Below are 25,006 nucleotides of genomic sequence, written 5' to 3' on the forward strand. Positions count from 1 at the left end.
TTGCTTGAACAAAAACAAAAAAGAAACTTTACAGCATCTTATTGTGGAGTGTTCCAAGTTGAATTTGATACACAACAGGTTTTTTAAAAATGTTTTTGCCTTGAGCAGTAATTTACACCATGATCCGATATGGCAATTATTTTCTAATTCAAGACTGGCAGTGAAAGTAGCCATAGCGCACTATCTTTATTTATTTATTTATTTGTGCATTTATAAAGCGCTCCAAGCCCGGAGGCAACTGGGTGCTGTTACAGGAAAACTTCGAATTTGGTTACAGGTACTTAGTCAAATTAGTAGATACAGGTTACACATATTGCAGAATAAATACTGTATAAATACATGCACGTAAGTATCATTTGTGCAGTTAGCGGATGTGGATCATGCAGTTGGTAAACGTAGGACAGTTTTAAGAGGTAGTAGTTACTGCATGGGGTCATTATTAAACATGAACGTGTTTAGGCTTTTTCTGAAGGACCAAAACGAGGTGTCATTTCTGAGGTTGGTCGAGAGGGCATTCCAAAGTTTAGGGGCTATGTTAGGGAAGCTTGCTCAACCAACTTTCTGTTTTCTGAATTTGCGGATGGTTATGAGGTTAGTATACTGGGAGCGTGTGAGCCTGTTAGAGTAAACTTTGCGAATGAGTTTGCTGAGGTGTAGAGGTGCTTTGTTGGAGATACACTTGTGAGTAAGTGTTAGTATTTTAAAATTGATTCCGTCCTGGACTGGTAGCCAGTGGATGTTCCTCCTCGTGGTAGAGATGTGATTTTGTTTGGGGATGTTTAATGCAGCTCTAATGGGGTTATTTTGTGCAATCTGTCGTTTTTTTTAATGTTTCCTATGCTAGTTCCCGCAAATAGAGTTATAATAATCTATTCTGGAGAGTATCAATGCTTTGGCCAGAGTGATAAGGTTATCATGCGAGAGGAATGGTCTGCTGGCTCTTATCAGTTTGGTGGTGTAGGCTGCTGAAGCCACAACAGCGTTGAACTGTCTATTTAGTGTAAGAGATGAATCAATGTATACTCCCAGAGTTTTTATTTCGTTGGCCACTTAGATGGTATTACCGTCAATATTGAATGATTTGTAAGCTTGGGGAAGGTTGTTAAGCTGGGTTTTATTGCCAATGATAATTAACTCAGTCTTATCGTTATTTAGGCACAGTTCGTTGATGGCCATCCAAGCCTGGATGGCTTGGTAAATCCTGTTCAGTTTTTTTGGAATCGGTATCGTGGCATCCTGTGATAGGTATGAGAATTTGTGTATCGTCCGCGTAATTTGTATATGTGATACCCATATTGTCAAGTTTGTCGAACAGGAGCTTAGTAAATGCATTATATAACGTGGTAGATACACATGAGCCTTGCGGTACACCACAGGTCACTGGGATAGGAGGGGCTGCTGAGTTATCAGAGAACACTCTCGTTGTGCGATTAGTGAGGAATGATTTAATCCAGTTAATGGCGTTTGCTGAGAATTGAGTGGCGAATTCTAGGTGTTGGCAAAGTATATCGTGGTTGACTAGATCGAAGGCGGCGGAGAGATCTAAGAGAAGGAGGACGCACAATTGCGCCTTATCCTTGTATTGGTCCATTTGAGTCTTCAAATCTAGTAAAGCAGTCTCTGTGCCATGACCAGGCCTGAATCCAGATTCCCTTAGTCCTAGTAGGTTATTCTCTTCTAAATATTTTTGTATCTGCAGGTAAGCTGCGCGATCAACTATTTTGTAATAAATATGGTACAGTGGTAATGGGGCGGTAGTTAGTGGGAATGTTGGGGTCTATTGTTGGTTTTTTGAGGAGGGGTAAGACCCAAACTTTTTTTAAGTCGCTAGGAACAGTATTGCTGTTGATAAGGCGAGTAATGAATGGAGCAAATTCTGCCGCACATTCGTTTATGATGGATGGAGGGTTTTAGGTTGTTTGAGGTTTATCGTGTCTTGGATGGCTAGTGGCGCAAAGGATAATTTATTAGTTTCTGCTGCTAGCGGTGGGATGTGCTGGTTTTGGGAGAGGCCCAGTATACCTTTCTTTAGTTCAATTTTGCGTTGAAGGGTGGATATTTTATCAGAGAGAGCGTTTTGGATATTGATGCACCATTGTTCATCTTTCACAGTGTGGTCCGAAGTAGGTGTTGGGGATTCTAATTCTCTGAGGATAGTGAAAAGGTCTCTAGTATTGGATTGTGCGTTGGTTATTCTTTGGTTATATGCTTCGCTCTTGGCTTGGAGGATTTCTTTTTTGTAGTTATTAGCTGCTGTTGGTCCCACTAACCCAAGGGGAGAAGTAGTTCCGTCCAGAGCTTCTCTGTCGAGGTGAAAAAGGAGGTCAGCGCATCAGCAATTCAAGGTCCAGGAGGCTGTAGCAGCTTCTCTTCTCAATTTGTTCATCAGATATTTCTTCCAGTGGTCGACTTCCTGTAATCCCCAAACACTTGCCTTTTAAGCAGGCTTCTCCCATTTATGCACACCCTAGACTGTCAATCACACAGTAGGGTGGCTGTCCTTTCGGGACAGCCAGCCAATCAGGACTAGTTTAATTCAGGCATTCCTAGAGACAAAGGATAGGGGAGTTTCGGGACCCTCCCTCACATCCTGTACTTCCAGGCACACTGGAGCCAGGAACGGGCTTCAGGGCAGAAGCCCTCCAAAGGTAGAACAAACAAAGGGCTCAAACCTGTCTCAACGAACAGAGTAAAAGCCAAGAAAGATCTCCCAAACAAAAAATGGCAAAAAAAGACGACCAGGGCCATTTTACAAAATGGTCACCCATAGGTGCTGTTCTGCAGCTGAGGGTTCAGCCTGCGGTATTAAAAGCACAATGGTAGGAACAATTAAACCACTGCCACCAGCCATTTAAACTAGTGAGGGTAACATAAAAATGTTACATGAGAAAGTAGCATAAGGGGCTACTAGGTAACCTCCCAACACCCCCATATAAGATGGTGTGTACTGGACCTACTAAGAGAAAAGGTAAGTAAAGTCAATTTCACTTTACTATTCTTGGGAACTGTAGTTCACCCAAGAAAAGGTATTTAAACCTTAAGAGAAACACAACGGATTTCTCGGTGACCCTGCAGTGAAGGTGATGTGTGTCACCATGTTAATGTTAAAGGATATTTGTACCACGTACTATCACCACCGGAATGGTCCCCTGCCGCTCTGTCGGCTCTGAAAGGGGGGGGGGGTGAGTTAGTGGGAATAAGCTGGAAAAGTGCAAGATAGCAGTGATGCGATGTTGGCAGCCTCAGCCTGGTGGGTCCGTTGGCTGGGCTTGGGGTGTTTTACGGTCGATAGTCGTCATGTGCTGTTGTGCAAGTCTATGTGCGGTTTGTTTTGTTGTTGCAGTGTAGTGTAGTTTGTGCAGATTGCTGCGTTTTAGGCTTGTGGTTGTGTTTGGTTAGAGTTTGAGGGGTGTATGCAGAGGGATGAAATTGTTAGTGGATTGGTTAGTTGGCATTGCTGTCCTTGCAATTCTGTCTAAGTGTGATGCTTGCTATTATTCACTATTCCATCGCAGTGTGGCGCTTGCTAATTTCAATATTCTGTCTAGATGTGAGGCAGGCTAGTGATCACTATTCCATTCAAGTGTTGCACTTGCCATCATTCACGCTTTCATTTAAGTGTGACACATGCTAACATTCACATTTCTATCTAGATGTGACGCAAGCTAAGGTTAAGAATTCTATATAAGTGTGGCACATGCTAACATTCACATTTCTATCTAGAGGTGACGCAAGCTAAGGTTAAGAATTCCATCTAGGTGTGGCACATGCTAACAATCAAAAAGCAGATTCCTAGGAGTTTGTCAGTCTTTAAAAACAGTGAAAACACAAAAACCCAAATCATTTATAAACACTTGAGTGAGAAAAAGGTTTCGCTCACTCCAGGGTTAAAATCCCTAAGTCCAGAAAAATACCTGGGGGATCTCTAAGGTTGAAGGGAATTAGCACATAAATGAAAATTCTCCCTAACACTCTGCACTTGGGTGAGGGGACTTCAGGTATGCGAATAGTGTCTCTATATATCCAGCAGGAGTCCACCAAGTTTCAGACTGATTCAGACTTCAGAAGACCATACACCACACACTGGCTCGAGGTTCCAGGGTATTGGCGGTTTGCAGCCCAGCAAGGTCGCAGCATGTTGTGGGATGGCTCAAAATGCAGAGACGTGCCGAGTTCCAGTAGGCTTACGCCCAAAGCGGAGTGTTACTATTCAGCCGGAATTATCTTTTCGTCAAGTTAGCAGCAGCAGACTGTTGTCCTCGGCCCCGACTTTGAAAAGTAAATCATCGGATTGGTCATGGCTGCCTAGAGCTCTTATACTCCATGATAAACTTTAGCCATTCAAGCCTCTCCAAGAGTTACCTTAAGAAAACGCACAGAACTTTAGGGCCACTTTTTGCAGACCAACAGATAGTATCCTGGAATACTCGAGGATTTATACACCTTACCAAACCTAGTGAGTTACATCTTGGAGACTATGATCTATTATGTCTACAAGAAACTTGGCTTTGTGAGACTCCCAATCTTGATGGTTTTGAGATATCATTGAGCACAGCCATTAAAGGAAAATAAGGATGTCCATCCTCTGGCCTACTAACAGCTGTTAAATCTGGCAGGCCATTGAAACCTATTGAGCCTGTTTCATCCAGTGCTACGTCGCAGGAACTTCTTACAGAAATAATTAACGTCTACTGGAACCGTGTGTCAATATCCAATTAGTCATTTATTGACCAGATTTCTGACCTGCTCGATGCGTACATAAATCAGCAGACTCAATACGTGGTCGAATGTGGTGACCTAAATATATCATGCCTGATAAGCGACTTTCAGCACCAAGACTCGGTCTATGGGAACGCTCAAATCTATTAGAGGTGCTATGTGGGGATCTCTTAAAGCCTCTAAGGAAATGCATATGCTGAATGGCAACATCAAGGGGACATACCACCTCAGGCTAAATGGGAGAGCGAGGATGACTCTTCAATAATAGATTACATTTTTGTCTCCAGAAACTTCCTCCCCTTGGTTATGACATTCAAATTGGTGAAAACAATAAACAGCGACCATCGTATGCTATCCTGGAATGGACAGCTATTACATCTAGCATCCCGCAAAGGTTGCCTGTGGCGGTATCTGTCTGCAACGGTGGATGCTGATTAAATCTCCTAAATAACAGCATTAGGAAACTTACAGTGGACTTAAGTCAGGCAGGCCCCACAGTGGAATATAACCCACTCCTTGAACAATATCGCACTGAGTCCAGTAAGAGGGCCCGGTGGCCTGTAAACAGTCGACACACATTCAATGGGGAACTAGTGAATCAAAGAAAACATGCCAGGAAGCTTGTGAGAGTGGCCAAAAAATCAAATCTCCCCAAGGACCTGGATAACGTTTGCATCGAAAAGAGAAAGTATAAAAACTGGCTCTACTCTGTTAAACTGAAAATGTACCAGAATGATTCAGACAATGCTCAGGGCACTCGTGGGCAAGAAAACGAGGAACTTCTTTATTTTTTTGAAAATGTATTTTCAATGCACAAGCATAAGACAACATATAATACAAGAACATATGAATACAATTTATATACAAAGCCTTAGAAACCCACCCACCCCTTGTTCACATCTCACCACCCACAAAATCAAAGTCAATAAATCTCCACAAATTTCCCCCAAATCTTTGTAACAAACCTTCCTTGCCCTGCTTCCTATGCAAATGTTCCTCCATAGCTGCCAAATCTTGCATCTCACTCAGCCACATTTCTTTATTTATCGTAGCAACAGATTTCCAATTTCGAAGGATAATTTTCTTACCCATTGCAGCCACTCTAAATAACCATTTTATTTGGCATTGAGAGAGATCATCCAAGAGGGAATCATTCCCCAGAATGATTGTCTCAAAATTAAAATCAATTGTCACATCAAGTATTTCATTACAAACTTCACCAACATCACTCCAAAACCCTCGGACCTTCACACAATCCTACATCATATATTCCATCGTACCATCCTCCTGAACACACGCCCAGCATTCCAGACCATCCTTCAAACCTCTCCTCCACAATTTTTCCGGGGTCCAATAGACCCTATTTAGGATCTTAATTTGTCTTGTCCGTTCTGTCAAACCCAAGGAACACAATTTGATATTCTCGCACATCCTAGTCCAACTCTCAACAGTAATGTCCGCCCCAATTCTCCTACCCCATTCAATCCTCAGCAAATCATTGCCTTTATATTCAAGTAGAACCTGCCTATAAATCCGGCTCGCCAAGCCGCCCTCATTCACTAATGAATTCCTCGTCAGAAATTCCATATTCAGACTATTCTGAAAATCAATCTCGCCAACAGCCAGCTTCAGTTTCCTGTAATCAGAGACTCTAAAACCTTCAATGCAAAATTCCCTTTGCAAATCTCTAGCGCTCATCCATTCACCCTCAGCGAAAAGATCACCAATCCAGCTGATACCACCCAAAAACCATTCAGGCCAGAAAAACGATTTGCCAATCAATTTAATAGATGGACTTCTGGTCATTGGTAAAATCAGTGGGATATATGCCAATTGAGGATCAAACAAACCATGTAAGTGAGATTGTATGGGTCCAACATTTCTGGATCCAATAATGGCTATGCACTCTGGTACACCATTGAGAGTCCGTTTGGATCAGCCAGGCCTCTTATCTTATGAAATCTCAACATCTAAGGGAGTTAAACAGGGCTGTCCAATGGCCCCAGCCTTATTTAACTTTTTTCTGGCTGACATGAAACAATCTGATCCCTTAGTAAGAGCATTTCCGCCAACGGTGGGGGGAGTCCAGTTGCCTTGACTACTCTATGCGGATGATGTGGTTTTAATAGACCAAACCCCAGCCGGCCTCCAACGTCAACTGGACTCTCTCAAACTTCACAACAAGTCAAATGGTCTTGAAATTAATAAGGAGAAAACAGATCTTGAGCTTTAGAAATTCAAACAAGGGAAATAACTGTTATTCACGGTTTCTGGATGGGGAGCGAATTGATAGTGTGCTCATTTAAGTACTTGGGTGTTTGGCTTAGCAACGCCCAATCTGAGGCCCCAATGGTCTCCCACTTAAGAGTTAAAAGCAAAGCTCTTGCAAGCAAAGCGTGTACATTTAATCGAAAAGGTGGCCACTTTTAGATTATTCTGGTATATACATTCTGTGAATCGAAAGTGCTCCCTGCCTTGACTTATGGAGCAGAGGCAATGTTTAACATTCCAGAGATAGTATGGTCACAGTTGGAAGGTTTATTTTGGAAAAAAGGTCTGGGCCTCCCACTATCTACTCAGATCCAAATTAAACGTCGGGAGTTGCGTCTTAACAAACTTGTGTGCAATTGTACACAGGAAAATAATAAAGCTGTGGTATTTACAAGATTAACATGCGTAAAAAGGCCTGGTACGTGCCTTTTCTGGAGGCCTGGAGGAAAGTAAGACTCGACATGTGATCGCAGTAGTCAAATTTGCAGCTAATTTGTTTTAAGGAAAAGATGGAAGGCCCATCTGAAAACCTAGTAAGGAACTGGTTGGGATACTTATGTATTCCTTTTATTTCTTTTTCATTGCTAAAAAATTGTATTCAATTAAATGCCAATAAAAAAAAGAAAAATTCAAAAAATGCAGGTCTTCTTAAGACTAGTGTATCTCACCAGCCCCTGGGCAGGAATCCTCGCCTTTCGGACTCCCGGTCGATTGCAAGGAAGGTTTTAATCAGGCTCCGGTTACACAGCAGGCTCTCTGGTCGCTGGAAATCGCTATTGACACATTTTATTCTTCATCTTCGGTTTCAGCTCCAGTGGTCAACTTGTCAGCATCTTCTAGGCTCGGAGTATTTATCAGGAACTACAGCACAACTTCTGCAATCTCTCCCTGTGGTTTACAGAAAGGGGCGATCATTCTGTCCATTCAGGACAGCCAGCCCCCCAACTGGGAGATGTTTCCTTTCATGCAAGGTGAAAGACAGAGGGCTGCAGAGTTTTGGACTCCTCCCTCGCTTCCTGCCTTCTCAGCCACTCTGGAGCCTCGGGGAGGGGAGATACAAAGGATTCCTGCGAAAGATAAAACTTCCACTGAGGTCGTTCCCGCCTATAATGGCAGGGAGAAGAACTCCGAAAAAAACAAGCATATGAGAAATGGTGAAAAGAGGAGCCTACTATTCTAGCAGAATGGATGCCCTTCTGTGCATTACCGAGGCTGATTTAACAGCCTGCGAGTAATAAGACTAAAAAATCACTAAGGTAAAATCACTGCCACCAGCCATTCAAGTAAACGTGCAACTGTAACAAAAATGTTACTGGGCAAGTAAGAAAGGGGATGCATTGTATTCCCCCAGCACTCCGCATAAGGTGGGGTCTGCTGGCTCACTATGTACAATGGAAAGGGGATGAAAATCCCTCTTTAGCCCTTCAGACTAGTAGTTCACCCAAGTACGTTAAAGAGAAATTAACAGGGAAGCTCAAAGGGGCAACCCAGCCTAAGCCCAAAGGTTATAGGAAACTATAACACTAATCATACAGTATGGAGAGACATAAGTGGAAAAAGATTCCCCTTCACCTAGGGACAAGGGGAAATAATCCCCAAGTCCAGACAAAAAGTTCTGGAATTGACACACGTCTGGAAGATGTATCACAAATATGAAAATCTTACCTAACAGCGTTGCAATGTTAAATATGGGCCAAGGTTGGTCTACTGATATCTCGCAGGCAACCATGTCTGGCCTTCGAGCACCAAGCTGAATTTGAACATGGTACTCTGAGCCTCCCCGAGTACCCTACCTATATTTGGCCAATTTTCTATCAACCAATAGTTTTTCCCCGTCTTTCTCCAGGGCAAGGGAGTACTCGCATAGGATAAAAAAAAGTATATCAAGTGCCCTGACCGACTCAGGATTTCTTGGGGACAATCGGCATTCATATCACTGATGAGCACTTGGATTAACTCTTAACCCCGTTGCTGGAGTATACCTAACCCACCACTCTACCTATCCAAGGTATACACACCCTGCAGACAGACCAAAATGTGTTGAAACCCTCTGCTACAACTTACCACTACATCTTCACCTTGAGCATGATCGTTTGACATTCACAACAGTGCTTAAGGCACATGTTTTACTCTGTGTGCGCGATCCCCACCTTACCATGTTTGGTCTTCACTCCTTTCAACATTGTCTGACCCCCTCTTTCTTACAAACACCCTACAAACACTTACTCAGCCTTCTGATAGAAGAAGCGCATTCCGAAAGTCCATAATTAAATAAAAATAAAAAAATAAATCTTTGCAATGCAGTAGCTAACCACCAAAGCTGCATGTATGAGGCCCTAAACGACGGTGTTCCATATGACTGAGATTTAAGTGCAGTGTCTTCATTCAGTACTCAGATAGCACCGTGATCTAAGTGCTTGCCCCTGATCTCTGTGCGCAGCCTGCTGTGGCAGGTTTGAATTCTGGCAGGCTCAACACAGCCTTTCATCCTTTTGAGGTGTGGTATAATTATACCTTCTTTTATTTCAGAGCTCCGAAACCTATGGGTGAGTAGCACTATGTAAGAAATACATTATTATTATTGTATTCTTATTTTTTCCGCTCATGCGGCGCACTCGTCATGCATATTGTCATTGGTGACTCATGGGTAATGTCCTGTACCTTTTCCTCTCTTAGACAGGATACTGGATTTTAGAGGGAATTTCCTGTTTGCTGACTGCATGTGTGTAGGAAAAAACAATTTTAGCTCATTTTATTTCAACAGAACATGGAAATGCTGTTTTGAAAATTATTATTTTGATGTTTTGTTGTCCTTCTTGTAATAAAATTGATCTAAATTAGCGTTCCTAATTTCTCTCCTGTGAAGGGTGGATTACGAAGACACGCTAGGTCGATCCAGGCGCTGTATGAAGAAAGACCTGCCGATCCTGCTGAAAATGGATAAGGAACTTAAAGGAAAGAGGTGTGTTCTTTTTCAAATTGAACTTCTTACTGAACAGGACAGAAGGATGCTGTGAGATATGATATTAGAGGGTTTCTGGTGAATGAATCAAAAACCGCTCTGACTCGATCCAAATGTAGGTGTCAAAAGACAATGCAGGATCCACCCTTGATAGGACAGTTGAACATAAGTATGTTGAACATGGCTGCAAAACATCTGGAGTAAGATTTGCAAGACTTTGCAGATTAACATTGAATTATTATTAGCTTACTTGTTAGGAACAATACAAACTATATGACATCTGTTTCTGATACCTTATAAATTGTGCAAGAATTCATTTGTTCCCTTCTTATTTTGGACAAGTGCTGGTTTGCTATTTTTGCTGCTTTCCCTTCATAGACCTATATAGGCCCCTCCAACGTTTTGTGTTGCTGCGGTTTTCATCATGTCCTGACTATTGAAGGCAAGTAAAGCCTTTTTTGCTTGAATTACTTTGCTTAGCTCATCTACTTGGGCTGAGTGCTATGAATATCGGCGCTGGTGGACCATGTAGCCCATTATAAAATTCCTGGTTTGTTTTACACTGCAGTGCAGTAGGGATACTTTGTAGCCCTGTTTCTTTTACATTTGTGATATTTGGCTTACTTGCATAATGTATATAGGATGGGTTTGATGGAGGTGAATATTTTTTACTGTGCTTTTTGACTACCTTGCATGTGCTTTTACATTCTGCCTAATGCCTTACCATATAGTCTAAAAAGGCAGTGTGTTGAGATTTCCGGCTGTTGTTTAGCCATCTTGTCTTTTGGCATGTTTGCGCCCTCTATGGGATGGGATGCGGTGCCATATATGGAAAGAGCTTTCACAGGAAAAGACTCAGCTTTCGCGGGCAAAGCAGCGGTATGTGTTTAGTGGATGTGGTGTCTTGGACTGTCTGGTCCCAATCCAAATCCTGCGAAGTTTCTCTTGCTGTGCAGATGTGGTGGCCGAAGGCTGAGCCGCTGCCAGTTTGAATGGTGCTGATCCTTACCATTTGTGGGCTTGGGGGCTGATTAAAGCTCAGGATAAAAGGACTCCTCCTGCAGCCATAGCTCAGTCCCTACCTTCTTGTTGGTGCTCTCCGTTTCTCCTATCTTTTTTAACTGCTTCTCTATCAACTATCCTGCTCTTCTCACTAAATATGGTAGGAAGAAGTTTAAAAAGGACATCCTGGTCTCCAACACAGCCCTCCCTACCGCTGACACGTATACCTGCGCCTGCAGGCAAACTCTCACGACATCCTTTTTGTCGTTCCGTCACCAGGCATATGGACTCTTCATATGGTCTCTGTGCTTTCTCCTTTCTCTCTTCTCTCATCAATGGTGGCTTTCGGTGGGAGGCCCTCCTGGCCTCCTTCGACTCTTCTAAGGTCATCATTGATGTTTACCTGAATGGTACCGTCTTGGTCCAAGGCCCCTAGGCCAACCTTCTCCTCTTTGATAGACGCTTCCTGCGCCTCATCAATTTCCTCTCCTCTCCTCTCCAGCTGTCCCCTCTCCCCCCGCCCCCCACGGTTTCCCTGTCTCCCCCTACTGTCTCCTCCTTGGCTACCTTGCCCTCTCTGCCTTCCTCTTCTGCCCCCCCCTGGCTACTTCTACACCTCCACAGGGCATACCTCTGATTTGTACCCCTCCCCAGAAGTCTTTCAAGGGCGGCAACTTTCTCCATATTGCCTCTCTCAACCCTCGCTCTGCTGTCAAACACTCCTCTGGTATCTGCCGTCTCTTGGAAAAACTTGACCTTGATGTCCATGGTCTCACCAAGACATTGTTCACGGCCAGCTCGGTCACGAGCTTTGACACTCTCCTCCCTGATGGCTACAAGATCCTCTCTGCGCCCAGATCCAACCGTTCGGCGAGGGTGTAGCCCTGATTTTCCCTGAGTGGATCCCTGCCTCTGTCATTCCTACGCAGGCTTACTCCTCTTACGAATGCCTCGTGTGCTGGCTCTCTCCTGGTCATTCCCTTACTGTGGCTACCATCTATCAGCCTCCTGGTCAGATCTCCTCCTTGCTCTCTGTGGCGGACCTCTCCTCTTCCCTCCTTGTCTCAACCACTCAACTCCTCCTTCTTGGAGACTTTAACATCCACCTGGATGTTTCCTGTCCTTCCTCTGGACTCTTTCGCGACCTCTGCAACTCTCTCATTCTCTATTCTCCTCTCTGGCCCGACTCACTCTGCAGGGCAAACTCTGGATGTTCTGATCTCTGCAGACCTTCCCCTTTCTATCCCTCCCACCACTCCTCTCTCCTGGAGTGATCACTTTCTCCTTTCCTCCCAGCTCACCCTCTTTACCCCTCAGGCCAAACCACCTCCAGCACTGCCACCCACCTTCTCGGTTATCTGACCCATGACGCCAGTGTATGTTGAGGCTTTCGCCGCCACTTTCTCACTTCCCCCTTCCCCCCTTGGCTGACTCACATCCTGATACAGCCCTTTCCATGCACCACTCTTCTATCTCTGATAATCATTTATGTTCTTGCCCCTGTAATGAGTATCCGCTTTTAACCCAAAGCCAAGTGCCACTCCTGGTACGGCTCAGGCCTTGTAACCCTTAAACGCAAGTGCAGGGTGGCTGAGAGGAAATGGCGTGCGTCTGGTACATCCTCTGACAAACTGGCCTGCCGCCTGCTCCAAAGGCATTACCAGCTCTCTGTCCACACCAAGAAGAGAGCACACATCCAAGCCTGCGTCTCTGCGGCATTTAACAACCCGGCCGAACTCTTTAAAATCTGCAAGGAACTGGCCAATCGTGCTGCAGTCTGTACCTCTTCTGTCCCCTCCCAGGTCCTCTGCAACGTTCTGGCTTCTCATTTCTTCTCTAAAACTCAGGACATCCTGTCCTCTCTCTCTTCCTCTCCCCTTCCTCCCTCTACTCCCTGTTCTTCCTCTGGCTCTTCTTCAGCCACCTCTCTTCCCTCCTCTGCCTTTCCCCTGTTCTCCACAGACGAGGTTTCTAGACAAGTCTGATCTATGAAAGTCTCGTCAAAACAGGTTCACCCCTGTTCCTCCAAAACCATCAAGGACCACATTGACACCCTGGCTCCTGCTCTGGCTGACTTCTGCAACCACTCCTTCGCCACTGTCTTCCTTTACCCCCTGAAGCACTCCCTTGTGCACCCTCTTCTTAAGAAACCCTCTGTCGACCCGTTCTGCCTGGCTAACTATCGCCCAATCTCCATCACTCCTTTCCTGGGCAAACACCTGGAATAACTGGCCAGCTCCCAGCTTAATCTACACACTGAATCTGTCTGTTGTCTCCATGACCATCCGTCTGGCTTCAGAGCTGCCAGAAGCATGGAAACTGCTCTCCTGACCATCCGTGAAGACCTGCTCTCCAACCTTGATTCCAACACCCCCTGTGTCCTTGTAAAGACTGGAGGGGGGGGTGTCTGTACTCCTGCTCTCTATATGGTAGAGGAGAGGCACAGATGACCCCAGCCAAGATTCTCTATTTGGTAAATGTGGGAGAGCAATCAAGGCCTAGCTTCTCAGGAGGTGATGCAGGCTGGTTCTTAAGTACAGTGTAGTCCCCAAGCACCCACAAAGGAATGTCAACACACTGTATTAGTGAAAACACAGCCTTTACATAATTAAGGTTCAAGGTTATATACACAGTCACAATAACTCACTTTGTGCTCAGTTAATCTACAATGGCAAATATATACAGTTCTAGGTGGTACCACAATTATTATCAGATTTCATTAAAGTGCATCAACTGTACTCTGGTCAAATGTCACACAAATCAATTAATAAAAGTAACCAACAATAGACATAGGAGGAAAAGCAGTTGGTTAGAACAATTGGCAGACTACTGGCCCTGTTACCTAGACACAGCTCTGTGTGGAGATCCCCCCCACCTGCACAACCTGTAAAATAAAGATATACTACAAGCCCAGTCCATATATTGTTCAATTAGTCTTATTTCCCTCTAAAGTGTTTCTACCACCCAAATGTACCTGGAATAGTAGAGTTCCTCGAGGAGGCGTTGAGGGATCCTTCTTGTGTTGTTAAAGCAGGAGCCACGGATCGTCGATGGGCCTCGAAGAAAGTGAACTTGGCGTTGAGGATCTTCAATGAAAAGTTTGATGGCGTTGAGGTGGCAGCTTCGGACCTGGCGGGTCTCGTCGACCATGAGTCGAAGACGTCCTGCAAGGAGGAGGCGTGCGGGGCACCTCGATGTCGATAGTTCGGGACCGCAAAGAGTCTATGAAGAACTTGGCCCAGTAAGGGCGTCAAGGAGTCTGGCGTCTCTGCGGTATTCGGGTGGCGGGAAACCCACCAGCGGATTCTCCTTGGTGCGTCAGCAGCCTCGAGAAGTTCCTTCGATTCAAATGTCTTAATCAATGGAGTGTTGCGGCTCTGGTCGTCGTCGGCACGGCGTCAAGCGGTCCCCGCTTCTGGGCAACACGGCTTCGACGGACCTCCAACGGTTATAGCAAACCTGCCAACCCTGGTCGACGACGGTGGACGGAATGTCTGGTGCTTCCTTTCGTTCTCCTCGGCGGTCCCCGTCTCCGGTTGGCAGCCTGTCAAGGGTCTGACTTCCAGGGAGCTTCAGCAAAGGTTAGCGGTGCACGATGTTCCCTGGTAGCTCGGGAAGAGGTCTCCTAACCAGGTCCTCTCTTGGATCAGCCTCGACGTCACAGCAGCTTTTAGTTTGCGGTGAAGGTAACAGCGGTTAACCTTCTTCTTCGAGTTTGGTGGTCGAGAACAAGCATCAGTTTCGACTTCAGCTTCTGAACAAATTCTAGCATTGAGAGGCCCCCAGATATACAGTTCTGTTCTCATTCATTCTGTCACACTCAGGCAACCAATCACTCAGAAGGGCATTCCGCAGTCAGTCAGCCAATCAGGCATACAGTGCATTCAGGCCATTCTCCTCTGACTCAGACACTCACAACAAGGAATGTGTATTGGGATAAGTACCCAGCCATTCAACACTACACACTTTATTCATACCAGTTTTGGGCAGGGCTGTCTCAGTCATTGTGGTTCATACCAGAAACCAGACATCCACAACAAGAAGTGCATATTGGTCACACACTCCATTCACCCAGGTCCCACCCACAGGGTGTACCCATAACATATAAGTCACTGGGAAGGCTCCAGCCAGTCTGGCCTGGACTTCACTACAATACCATATATGGAACTTCCACCCAACAGCCAGTCAGGGGCAAGGGACAGAGTCAGGGCTTCCCAGGTCTTTGGGAAAACAAGTTAACGGGAAATAGAAAGCAAGAGGCCACAGGAGCCATCTTGTTTCCTATCAGGAATCAACTGATTCCAATGGCAGGCCTGTGTATCCCAAAATAGAGGATACTCGGAGCACCTGTCAAATTCAGCATGAAGCTGCCACTAGGCCATACCCTGCTCTGTGGGCCACACAAAGGTGCCCAAAAACATACAATAGGGCCACAGGGTTGTACCCCCACCCATGGGTGCCATAAGGGTATCCCATGGGTCTGTACACCAAACCAAAAATAGGAAGAGCTGCACTGCAAGGAGTCCCACATGGACTTCTGGGAAAAAAACAATACAGAACACAAATGAAAAAGAGGACAAGGACAGGGAGGCCCTGTCCCTCCAATGCATTTCTAGCATCACAGTCCTCCGCTTACTTGATCTCTCGTCTGCCTTTGACACGGTCAACCATGCCATCCCACTCAACCGTCTCTGTGATAACCTGGGTATCACTGATCAGGCCCTGGCTTGGCTGGCTTCTTTCCTCTCCGTTCGACCCTCCCAGGTCCAACTTGGGTCCTTCCTCTCCTCTATCTCTATCTATACCTGTGGTGTTCCCCAGGGGTCTAACCTCTCTGCCTGGCTGTTCATCCAATACCTGGCACTTCTTGCCCACTGCATTGCCGCTCTTTGCCCCAACTTTCAGTGCTATGGGGGTGACAGCTCATTTTCAGGCTCCCTTCAGCCACCTCTTCTCCTTCTCCCATCTCTGACTGTCTGTCTGCTATCCAGGAGTGGTGTGTCACCAATGATCTCTGCCTTAATGCCAGTAAGCTTGAAAATCTCATGGGCACACCCGCTCCCTCCTTTCCTGTTACTCTCTGGTCGGCCTCTCTTGGCCTTCTTCCTGTTCCCACCTGTGAGGCTAAAACCCTCTGGGTCATCTACGACTCCACACGCTCCTTCTCTCCTCGCATCTATGACGTCTCTAAGAAGTCAAACTACCAGCTACATCCTCACAGGTATTCTTCCTTTCATGTCCTTCCCCCAGAAGCACACTGTCTCTCGAACTCTGGTTCTCTCTAGGCTGGACTACTGCAACAGCCTCTTTCTGAATCTGTCTGCCTCCACTCTCTGCCCTCTGCAACTCATCCAAAACAGGACTGCGAGACTTGTCCTTGGTCTCAAGTCCAGGAATCATATGTCTCCAGGACTGAAATCTCTGCACTGGCTCCCAGTGGCTGTGAGTATTAAGTTCAAAATCCTCTGCATTTTCCACAAGGTCTTCTGGGGCATGAGGACTCAATACCTTCAACGCTCTCTTCCTAAATATCTTCCTTCTTGAACTCTTTGCTCATCCGCCTCCAACTCCCTCAGGCTCAGTCGCTTCTCCAAGCAACAAGTTGGTGGTAGACCTCTTTCTTCGGCTGGGGCCACCCTCTCAAACATCCTCCCTGCCTCTCTGAAATTTGAGGAGAACCATCTCTGGTTCCGAAAGCACCTTAAGACCTTCCTCTTTGCTTCTGCTTTTTCTCCTCTCCCCTGCTGAACTACTGGCTGAAACTGAAACTGCACTGGTCATCTGGCTACTGTTGTTGTCGGGCTGAGGTCCCTTCCCTGCCAGCTGCTCACCTGCACTGCCCACCTGGCAACCCTTGCACTCTGGGGCTGTTTTGTATCCCTACAGCCCCCTACCAGCACTTGACACCTGACTGATGTCTGCACTTCTTCTTATTGTTCTTATTGTTTTGATTTACTGTTTATCCTATGTACTGCACTGCCCCTCCCCGTTCCCCCTCGCACTTTTTACCTCACCCCCTCCCCTGCATTTGCGCGATCTCAGTGTCACCTGGCCTAGTCAGATCGCTGTCTGTTTTACCTCTGTTCCCCTCCCTTGCCTCGTCGCGCCTTGAAACACTTGTGTATAGGCGCATTATAAATGCCATATCATATCATATATTGCGGAGCCAAGACCCTTTCGAAGAAGGGTATCTGACTGAAGAACTGGTACTCATTGTTGCAGCCATTCAGCATTGACTTCTTCAACCATTCCTGCAATACACTGCTCCTCTGCTGATCTAACTTTACTTTATTGGTGCTTTGACTCCTGGCCCTGTGGGAACAGCCAGTCTCAACCCCTGCTTGAGGATCCAGCCACCGGAAGCCTACGGAAGGGTCCCAGAACCGTCCAGTGCGCTGACTAGCTTCCTCATCGGTCATCATCCACAATTCGGACTTGGGACTCTGCAGACCTTAAATTGGTGAAACAAGAACACAACCTCTGCTGTTGCAGCACTCGCAGCTCGTGGAGCGATCTTGCAGGACCAGCTTTATTTCTCCTCCATTTGAATGCGGTGGCCATCGCTGTTTTCCAGTGCTCCAGATAAGGTTTTAAAGTGGAAGTATTTTACTCTCCATTTTTTTTAAAATATGTGAGTAAACTGATTTCTTTTTTTTGGGAGCAAATAAAATAAGTTCCATTGCCAATGGGAGTATTTAATAAGTGAGTAAACCGATTTTAACTGTAAAACAGATTTTTTTGTGGTAAATATTTCTTTGCACTGGTTAGGTAAGAATTAGTGCATTCCAACGGGTGTGGGACTACACAAGACTTATCTCTTCGTAATAGGTAACCCACCTCTTAATATAGTCCTGTATTACACAAGTTTAAGAGGGGTAATGTGAGCTGTAGAACTGTGCAATGAAACCAGTAAATAATGTATTTATACACAACAATATTTAAAGCAATCTTTAAAAAGCAGTAATTGGCTCTAACATTAATCCCAAGTTAGGATTCAATTCAATTAAAAAAGGGAACAATAAAGCAGGTGAGTAATTCATTCATATGTTACACATGTTCCAGCACCCAGAGGTGACATCATTTGAGCTCAGTATAACATTTATATAGTATCACCTTTGCAATATTGAGTTGTTCAAGGAAGGAAAGGTTAGAGTTAGATCAGAACAGACTGTTCGGGTTTAAGTACAGTTGGATTCTCCCAAAGGGATCTAGGCAGTCTATTATCCCAGCATTAAAGTGTTCAACATTTAAAATCTGGAAGGGAACGCACACTGCCAAAGCCAATAGAATCAGAAGGAGGCCTTTAGGGAGCCAGGATAGGCAAAGTCAAAGTTCTGATGCTCTTCTTCTTAGAAATATGTTCTTAAATAGTCAGTGTGTCAAATGGAAATTGCAGGAATTCAAGAGGAGTCACCTTTTAAAAAGCACAAGCTGTAAGGCCAATGCAGGTAAGTTGAGTTCAACATAGTGTAGGGTTAAATCACACTACCAAAGATGAGAAGCAGCCCAAATGGTAAAAGGATAAATTACCCCAAACCTTTGAAATAAAGAAGTTGTTCGAGGGGGATTGGGTCCTCCGACGTATTCCCTATCTATGACCGTAATCACCACAGCTGTGCTGCTTCGGAAAATCTTTGTGTCCTGCGTCGATGATGTCGATACGCTGTCCTCGAGGGCCTCCGTCGAGCCGATGTCACCGGATGTTATAAGTAGGACGCACGATGCCCGTAGCCTCAGTTCCGTTTTTACCGCGAACGTGTTCGCTTCGGAGATCTCGGCGCGCCTCGGTTCTACTGAATCCTGTTCTTTCGGTTCTTCGAACCTGTTTCTTCCTTGACGATATTGTATGTCGTCTTCGGCTTCTTCCACCCCGCGGTCCGGTTTTAAGAAGTGTCAGTTGTGCGGGTCCAAGATGTCGCTGACGGACACGCACGACGCTTGCCTCTGGTGCCTCGGGGAGGACCACGATACGGATGACTGTGTCGACTGCCAATCGCTCACATCGAAGGCCTTGCGGGAGCGTAAGAAGAAGCTGTCGGTCGGTAAGGTGGCCAAGCCCTGGAAGTCGCGTTCCACTGGTCTTTCGATGGATGATTCGAGAGGAGACTCTCTGCATCGTCGTCGTGAGTCCGGGGGTTCTCGGTCTGGGAGTCGGTCCCGCCATTCCTCTGCCTCTATGAGGCACTCCAGGAAGCGCCGTCACAGGTTGCCTTCCCCGTCCTCGTCCGAGCATTCCACCCGTCGGCGTGTTGCTTGTCCCAACAAGCGTTCCACTTCTGAGGAATGGGATTCCTTCCGAAAGGAGATGTTGACGATTTTCCAATCGCAGGGCTCTGGTCCGTCCGTGCCGTCGAAAGACGCCGGCCGTGACAGTTCTAGAGACGCTGCTCATACGCCTTCGGGCTCGAGCAGTCGTCGCGACCACCGGGTGCCTTCGAGGTCCCGGTCGGACAAGGATGGTCGCTCTAGACATGCCCGTTCCAGGTCCTCGACGCCCTTGAGACTGCGAGAACCTGTGAAGTCTTCGAAGAAGACATCGACGCCTGCGGCTCCGAGGTTGTCGACGGACTCTCTAGAGGCTCCACCTCCGAGGAAGTCGTGGATGCCATCGGCACCCAGGCTTTCGAGAGACACGCTCGGGGCTCCGCCCTCGAGGCCTGTGTCGAAGCTGTCGGAGCCACGCTCGACGTCGATGCCGATTCCATCGACGCCTTTCGAGGCAGCTTTGTCGGAGGTTCCCCGTGGCACGGTGGAACCCCCCAGAAAGGCTCTGGCCAAGGCTAAACATGTCTTTGTTCCTTTTTCTGTACCCTCCTTCCAGCCTCTGGATTATAGTTCTGAGGTGGATGAGGGGTCTGAGGAAGGTGAGGTTCCTGCAGAGGTTCCTGATGGCCCCCTTTCTGGTCATAGCCAACATGAGGACCTGCGTCAGTCATTGCACGACGCCAGTGGTCTAGACACCTCTCCGGAGGCGGAGTTTGGTAGGCCTGAGCCTGGCACGCATGCCGAGTCCTCATAACGGCGCCTGATGTTGGGGATTTTCAGCAGGATGACCTGACTGATATCCTCGACCAAGGTCCACCAACTGACCCGGTGCGGCCATTCCATATGGCCTTGCAGAGAAGGGTGGCTGCGGCTTGGACTTCTCCGGAGAGTCTCCCGGCAGTGAGCAAGTCCTTGCCGAAGAAATATCGCCCAGCCATTGGCGACCACTGCTACTTGACCACGCACCCTACTCCGGAGAGTTTGGTGGTGCAGGCGGCTATGGCCCCCGCAAAGCAGGCGTCGTACCCTACAATCCCTCCTGATAGGGACGACAAACATTTTGACGGCTGGGCGAAGGTGTTTTCTTCTGGGGGTATGGTGCTGCAGGCTGCCAACTCTGTTTCTGCCTTGTCTCGTTTCACACACACTCTGTGGAACTGTATCTCCTTAGCGGCTGATCATATTCCCGAAGGGGAGGAACGGGATGGTTTTCTTGCTATCATGCAGGATGGCAAGGATTCCATGTGTGAATCCGTTCAGTCGGGTCTGGACATGGTTGATTGCGTCAGCCGGTCCATGGCAGCGAGCACCGTAATACAGAGGTTTGCGTGGTTGCAGAAGTCGGGGTTTGCTCCTGATGTGTAAGCCCGGCTCCTCAACATGCCCTTTGATGGTGAACATCTTTTTGGCAGCAAGGCTGACGAGAGCCTTGAGAGGTTGCAGACCTCCAAAGCTGCAGCTTAGTCCTTGAGCACTGCAGTTCGCCAACCTCCGCCTTTTCGTCCTAGGGGACAGCAATGGAGGGGAGGTTCCGTTCGATATTACTCATCCTTTAGTAAAACGAGAGGGGCTGCAAGTCAAAGGGGCCACCGTAGGAGTGCCAGAGGTGTAAAACAGGGTACTCGAGGTGCTATGGCCGCTCGGGCAGTTGCCTCTTTGCCCTCAGGCACTGCTGCAGCCGCTTCAGCTCAGTCATGAGGCCATGTCCCATGGTTCGCCGGTTGGGGGGGAAGGCTGGCGCCGCATCTTGTAGAGTGGCGTGCCATTACCTCAGATGTGTGGGTTCTAGAGATCATAGCCCACGGCTATTGTCTTCCGGCAGAGGCCTCACGACAATCCACCAGGGAATCTCTCTGTGAAGAGTCTGGATCCGCTCCTTGCCCAGGAAATACAATCCCTGCTGGAGAAAGGTGCCATAGAACTGGTGCCTGTAGTGGAGAGGAACAAGGGATGGTATTCCCCTTATTTTTTGATGTCCAAGAAAGACGGGGGATTGAGACCCATCATGGACTTGCGCGGTTTGAAAAAGCTCCTCAGGAAGGACAAGTTCAAGATGGTTACTCTTTCTCAAGTCCTCCAGGCCCTTCAAATTCAGGACTGGTTGGTGTCTCTTGACCTCAAGGACGCTTATTTTCATGTGCCGATCCATCCCAAGCACAAGAAGTACCTGAGGTTTGCGGTTGGCGACTCATACTTTCAGTTTCGGTTCCTGCTGTTCGGATTGACCTCTGCCTCGAGGGTCTTCACCAAGCTCATGGTGGTGGTGGCAGCGTATCTCAGGAAAGGGGGGGATTCACGTCTACCCCTACCTGGACGATTGGTTGATTAGGGCGCGGTCTCCCGAGCAAGTCCTGGATCATCTGTCCGTCACCTGCCACTCCCTTCATAAGCTGGGCTTCTCCCTCAGTTTAAAGAAGTCCCACTTGACGCCAACTCAGCGGCTCCAGTACATCGGAGCAGTGCTCGACAGGTCCCTGGGGCAGTGTTTTCCTCCCCAGGTGAGGGCTCATCACATTCAGCAGATGGTGCACAAGTTTCAACATGCTCAGAGTCTCCCGGCGTTCGAGTTCTTGAGGTTGCTCGGCCTCCTGGCATCCTGCATTCTTCTGGTGCCAGAGGCCAGGTTGCGAATGAGATTTCTGCACTGGGCTCTCAAGATGCAGTGGTCACAGTCCTCCGGCAGGATGTCGGACCCCGTTCAGGTGCCGCCCTCGGTCGCCCAGGACCTTCTGTGGTGGGCCGTTGAAGGCAATCTGATGAGGGGGGCGCCATTTTGGCTACCCTGGCCCGAGGTGATGATCGTGACGGATGCATCCCTCACGGGATGGGGAGCTCATGCCAATAAGTTGACAGTCAACGGTCGTTGGTCTCCGTTGGGAGTCCAGATTCCATATCAATCTGTTGGAGCTGAGGGCCGTCAGGCTTGCCCTGAAGGCTTTTCTGCCGACTGTGAGAGGAAAGAATGTCCTGATTCTGACGGACAACACAGTGGCCATGCACTACTTCAACAAAAAGGGGGGGGTGGCAGGGTCACTTCCTCTGTGCAGGGAGGCGATGCAGCTCTGGTTCTGGGCCATCCAGCAGGAAATTTCGATCTCGGCAGTTCATCTGGCCGGAGACGAAAACAAGACGGCAGACGCTCTGAGCAGGCAGAGCGCGATCTCTCATGAGTGGGAGCTGGCTTAGGAGATTCTCCTGGAGATTTTCGCCCTTTGGGGGACCCCTCAGGTGGATCTCTTCGCCTCCTGTGTCAACCAGAAGTGCGAAAGGTTCTGCTCGCGGGAATTTCCTCCGAAAGGAGCCTTAGGAGACACGATCATGGTGGAGTGGTCCTTCCCACTGCTGTACGCGTTTCCTCCAGTCCCCGTCGTCCCGTAAGTGCTGCGGAGGTTACCGAGGTTCGGTTCCCGGATGATACTCATTGCTCCGGCTTGGGCTAGGAGGACGTGGTACCCGGACCTTCTCGACTTGTCCATCTGCCCTCCACGTCGTCTTCCCTACCGAGACGACCTGCTCTCATGGGAGAGGATCAGGTTCTCCATCCAGAGGTCAGATCCCTCAACCTTCACGCTTGGCTTCTGAAAGGTTGGGGTATAAGGTTTGGGACCTCCCTGAAGACGTGATGGAGGTGTTGCTTTTGGCCAGACAGCCGGCAACAAAGTCCCTGTATCATTGCCGTTGGAGAAAGTTCTGCGACTGGTGCAGGGTTAAGAATGTGGATCCTTTTTCAGGAGACATTCCTGTAGTTCTGTCTTTTTTGCTTTCGTTGGCCCACAGGGGCCTACAAGTGGGTACTGTTAAAGGTTACCTGGCGGTGCTGTCTGTATTTAAGCGCTCGTCTGAGGAGTGTTCTTATTTTAAAATTCATTTAATTTCTCAGTTTCTCAAAGGACTCACTAATGTGTTTCCAGGTGCCTGGTTGGGATTTGAACCTTGTTCTGAAATTCCTTATGAGTGCTCCGTTTGACCCTTTACATTCTTGTCCTTTGAGGCTGTTAATACTTAAAACTGTGTTTTTAGTTGCTGTCACTTCCTCGCAGAGTGAGTGAGTTGCAGGCACTTTCAGTTAAGCCACCCTTCACTGAGTTTCATAAGGACAGGGTTGTCCTTAGAGTTCGTCCTTCTTTTCTTCCGAAGGTGGTGTCGGAATTTCATTTGAGCCAGAAGGTTATTCTTCCTGCATTTTATCCTCCTCCACATCCTGGTAAGGAAGAGGAGAGGCTCCATAAGTTGGATCCTAGGAGAGCTTTAGGTTTCTACATTTCTCGCATGTCCCGGGTCAGAGTGGACGATCAGCACTTTATTGGTTACGCTGGAAGCCGTTTGGGACAAGCTGTGACTAAGCAGACTTTGTCTAGATGGATTATCTTCGCAGTTTCTGAATGTTACCGTTTGGCGGGTAAGGACCCTCCGGTAGGCTTACGGGCCCATTCCACTAGGGGTATGGCTGCCACTACTGCCCTGCAGAGGGGTGTTCCTATTCGTAACATCTGTGATGCAGCCACTTGGGCTTCAGTCCATACTTTTGTACGTCACTACTCCCTCGATTCTATCCATGGGCAGGATCTGGCCTTTGGCAAGGCGGTCCTTTACTCTGCAATTTGATTGGGCATTCTAAATTTCTATATTCAAAATTCTTTTCCCTCCTCCATAGGTTGGTACTGCTTTGGAAGTCTGTCATAGATATGGAATACGTTGGAGGACCCAATCCCTCGAAGAACAAGTTGCTCTCTTACCTGGTAACGTTCTTTCGATGGGATGGTCCGACGATGTATTCCATATTGCTCCCTCCCTACCTGCCCCGCAACAGAATTTCTTATGCGATTGCTGTTTACGTTTCCGCAAGGCTTTCTGTGGTCATACTGGCAGTGGTTTGGTGCCAAATGTTCTGGGGGAAAAAAGTACAACTGAGGCTACGGGCGTCATGCGTCCTACTTATAACATCCGGTGACGTCGGCTCGACGGAGGCCCTCGAGGACAGCATATCGACGTCATTGAAGCAGAAAGATTTTCCGAACCAGCACAGCTGTGGTGATTACGGTCATAGATATGGAATACGTCATCGGACCATCCCATCGAAAGAACGTTACCAGGTAAGAGAGTAACTTGTTCTTCCAGCTGGTTGCCTTCACGATGCAATGCAGTAGACCCTTGTTCCTGGTCCTTGGTCATGGTGACGAAAGGGAGGACGTCTGGCGGGTTCCTGCGGCAGCACTTGAGAGAGGGATTTGGCAGCAGTGGATTTCTTTCGATTCAGCGGCTCTTTGTGGTTTTGGCGTCTTTTTCGCAGAGCCAATGAAGAACAAAAAGATCCTGTTAGGAATTCCTTGATCCCTCGGTCCTGGACTCTGGTGAGGGGACTCTGGACCTGGATTTATTGCTTCTGTAGGGTCCTCTGCAAGTGCACGAAGATCTGGCCGGATTCGGACTTTCGGAAGACAATGCACTTACAAGTTGTTGTGGTACCCCAGGTATTGGGCTTCTGCAACCTTGGAAAGTCGCAGCAATTTGGGGGTTGCGCTAAAATAGTTTGTCTCGAGTCGAGGCTAGTTGTTCCTACCAACTTAAGGGGGAAAGTCGTCCTTTGTGGGTCTTCCCTGTTGATTCGAAAACGAGATCAGCACATCTGCAGGGTTTCATCGGGCACTTTGCGGTCCAGGAGGGTGCTGCTTGTGTCTTCTCTCATCTTCTGCTTCTGATGTCCTCCAGTGGTCGGCTCTGCTCTTAGTCCCAAAAACCTTGTTTTGTATGCAAGTTCCCATTCATTCACAGCTCTAGGCTGTTCAA

General features: G+C 47.5%; 1 protein-coding gene across 1 annotated transcript in view; it reads left to right on the top strand.

The window, feature by feature from the left end:
* Positions 1 to 25,006, top strand: part of CCDC174 (coiled-coil domain containing 174) — a 132,959-nt gene that overhangs the window by 58,227 nt on the left and 49,726 nt on the right. Inside the window, exon 6 of the mRNA XM_069643414.1 lies at positions 9,857 to 9,952. Within this exon, the coding sequence (XP_069499515.1) occupies positions 9,857 to 9,952 (96 nt within the window). The remainder of the gene's footprint in view (positions 1 to 9,856; positions 9,953 to 25,006) is intronic.

This window comes from Ambystoma mexicanum, chromosome 2p (assembly GCF_040938575.1).
Source record: "Ambystoma mexicanum isolate Mex_15411 chromosome 2p, UKY_AmexF1_1, whole genome shotgun sequence".
NCBI lineage: Eukaryota > Metazoa > Chordata > Amphibia > Caudata > Ambystomatidae > Ambystoma > Ambystoma mexicanum.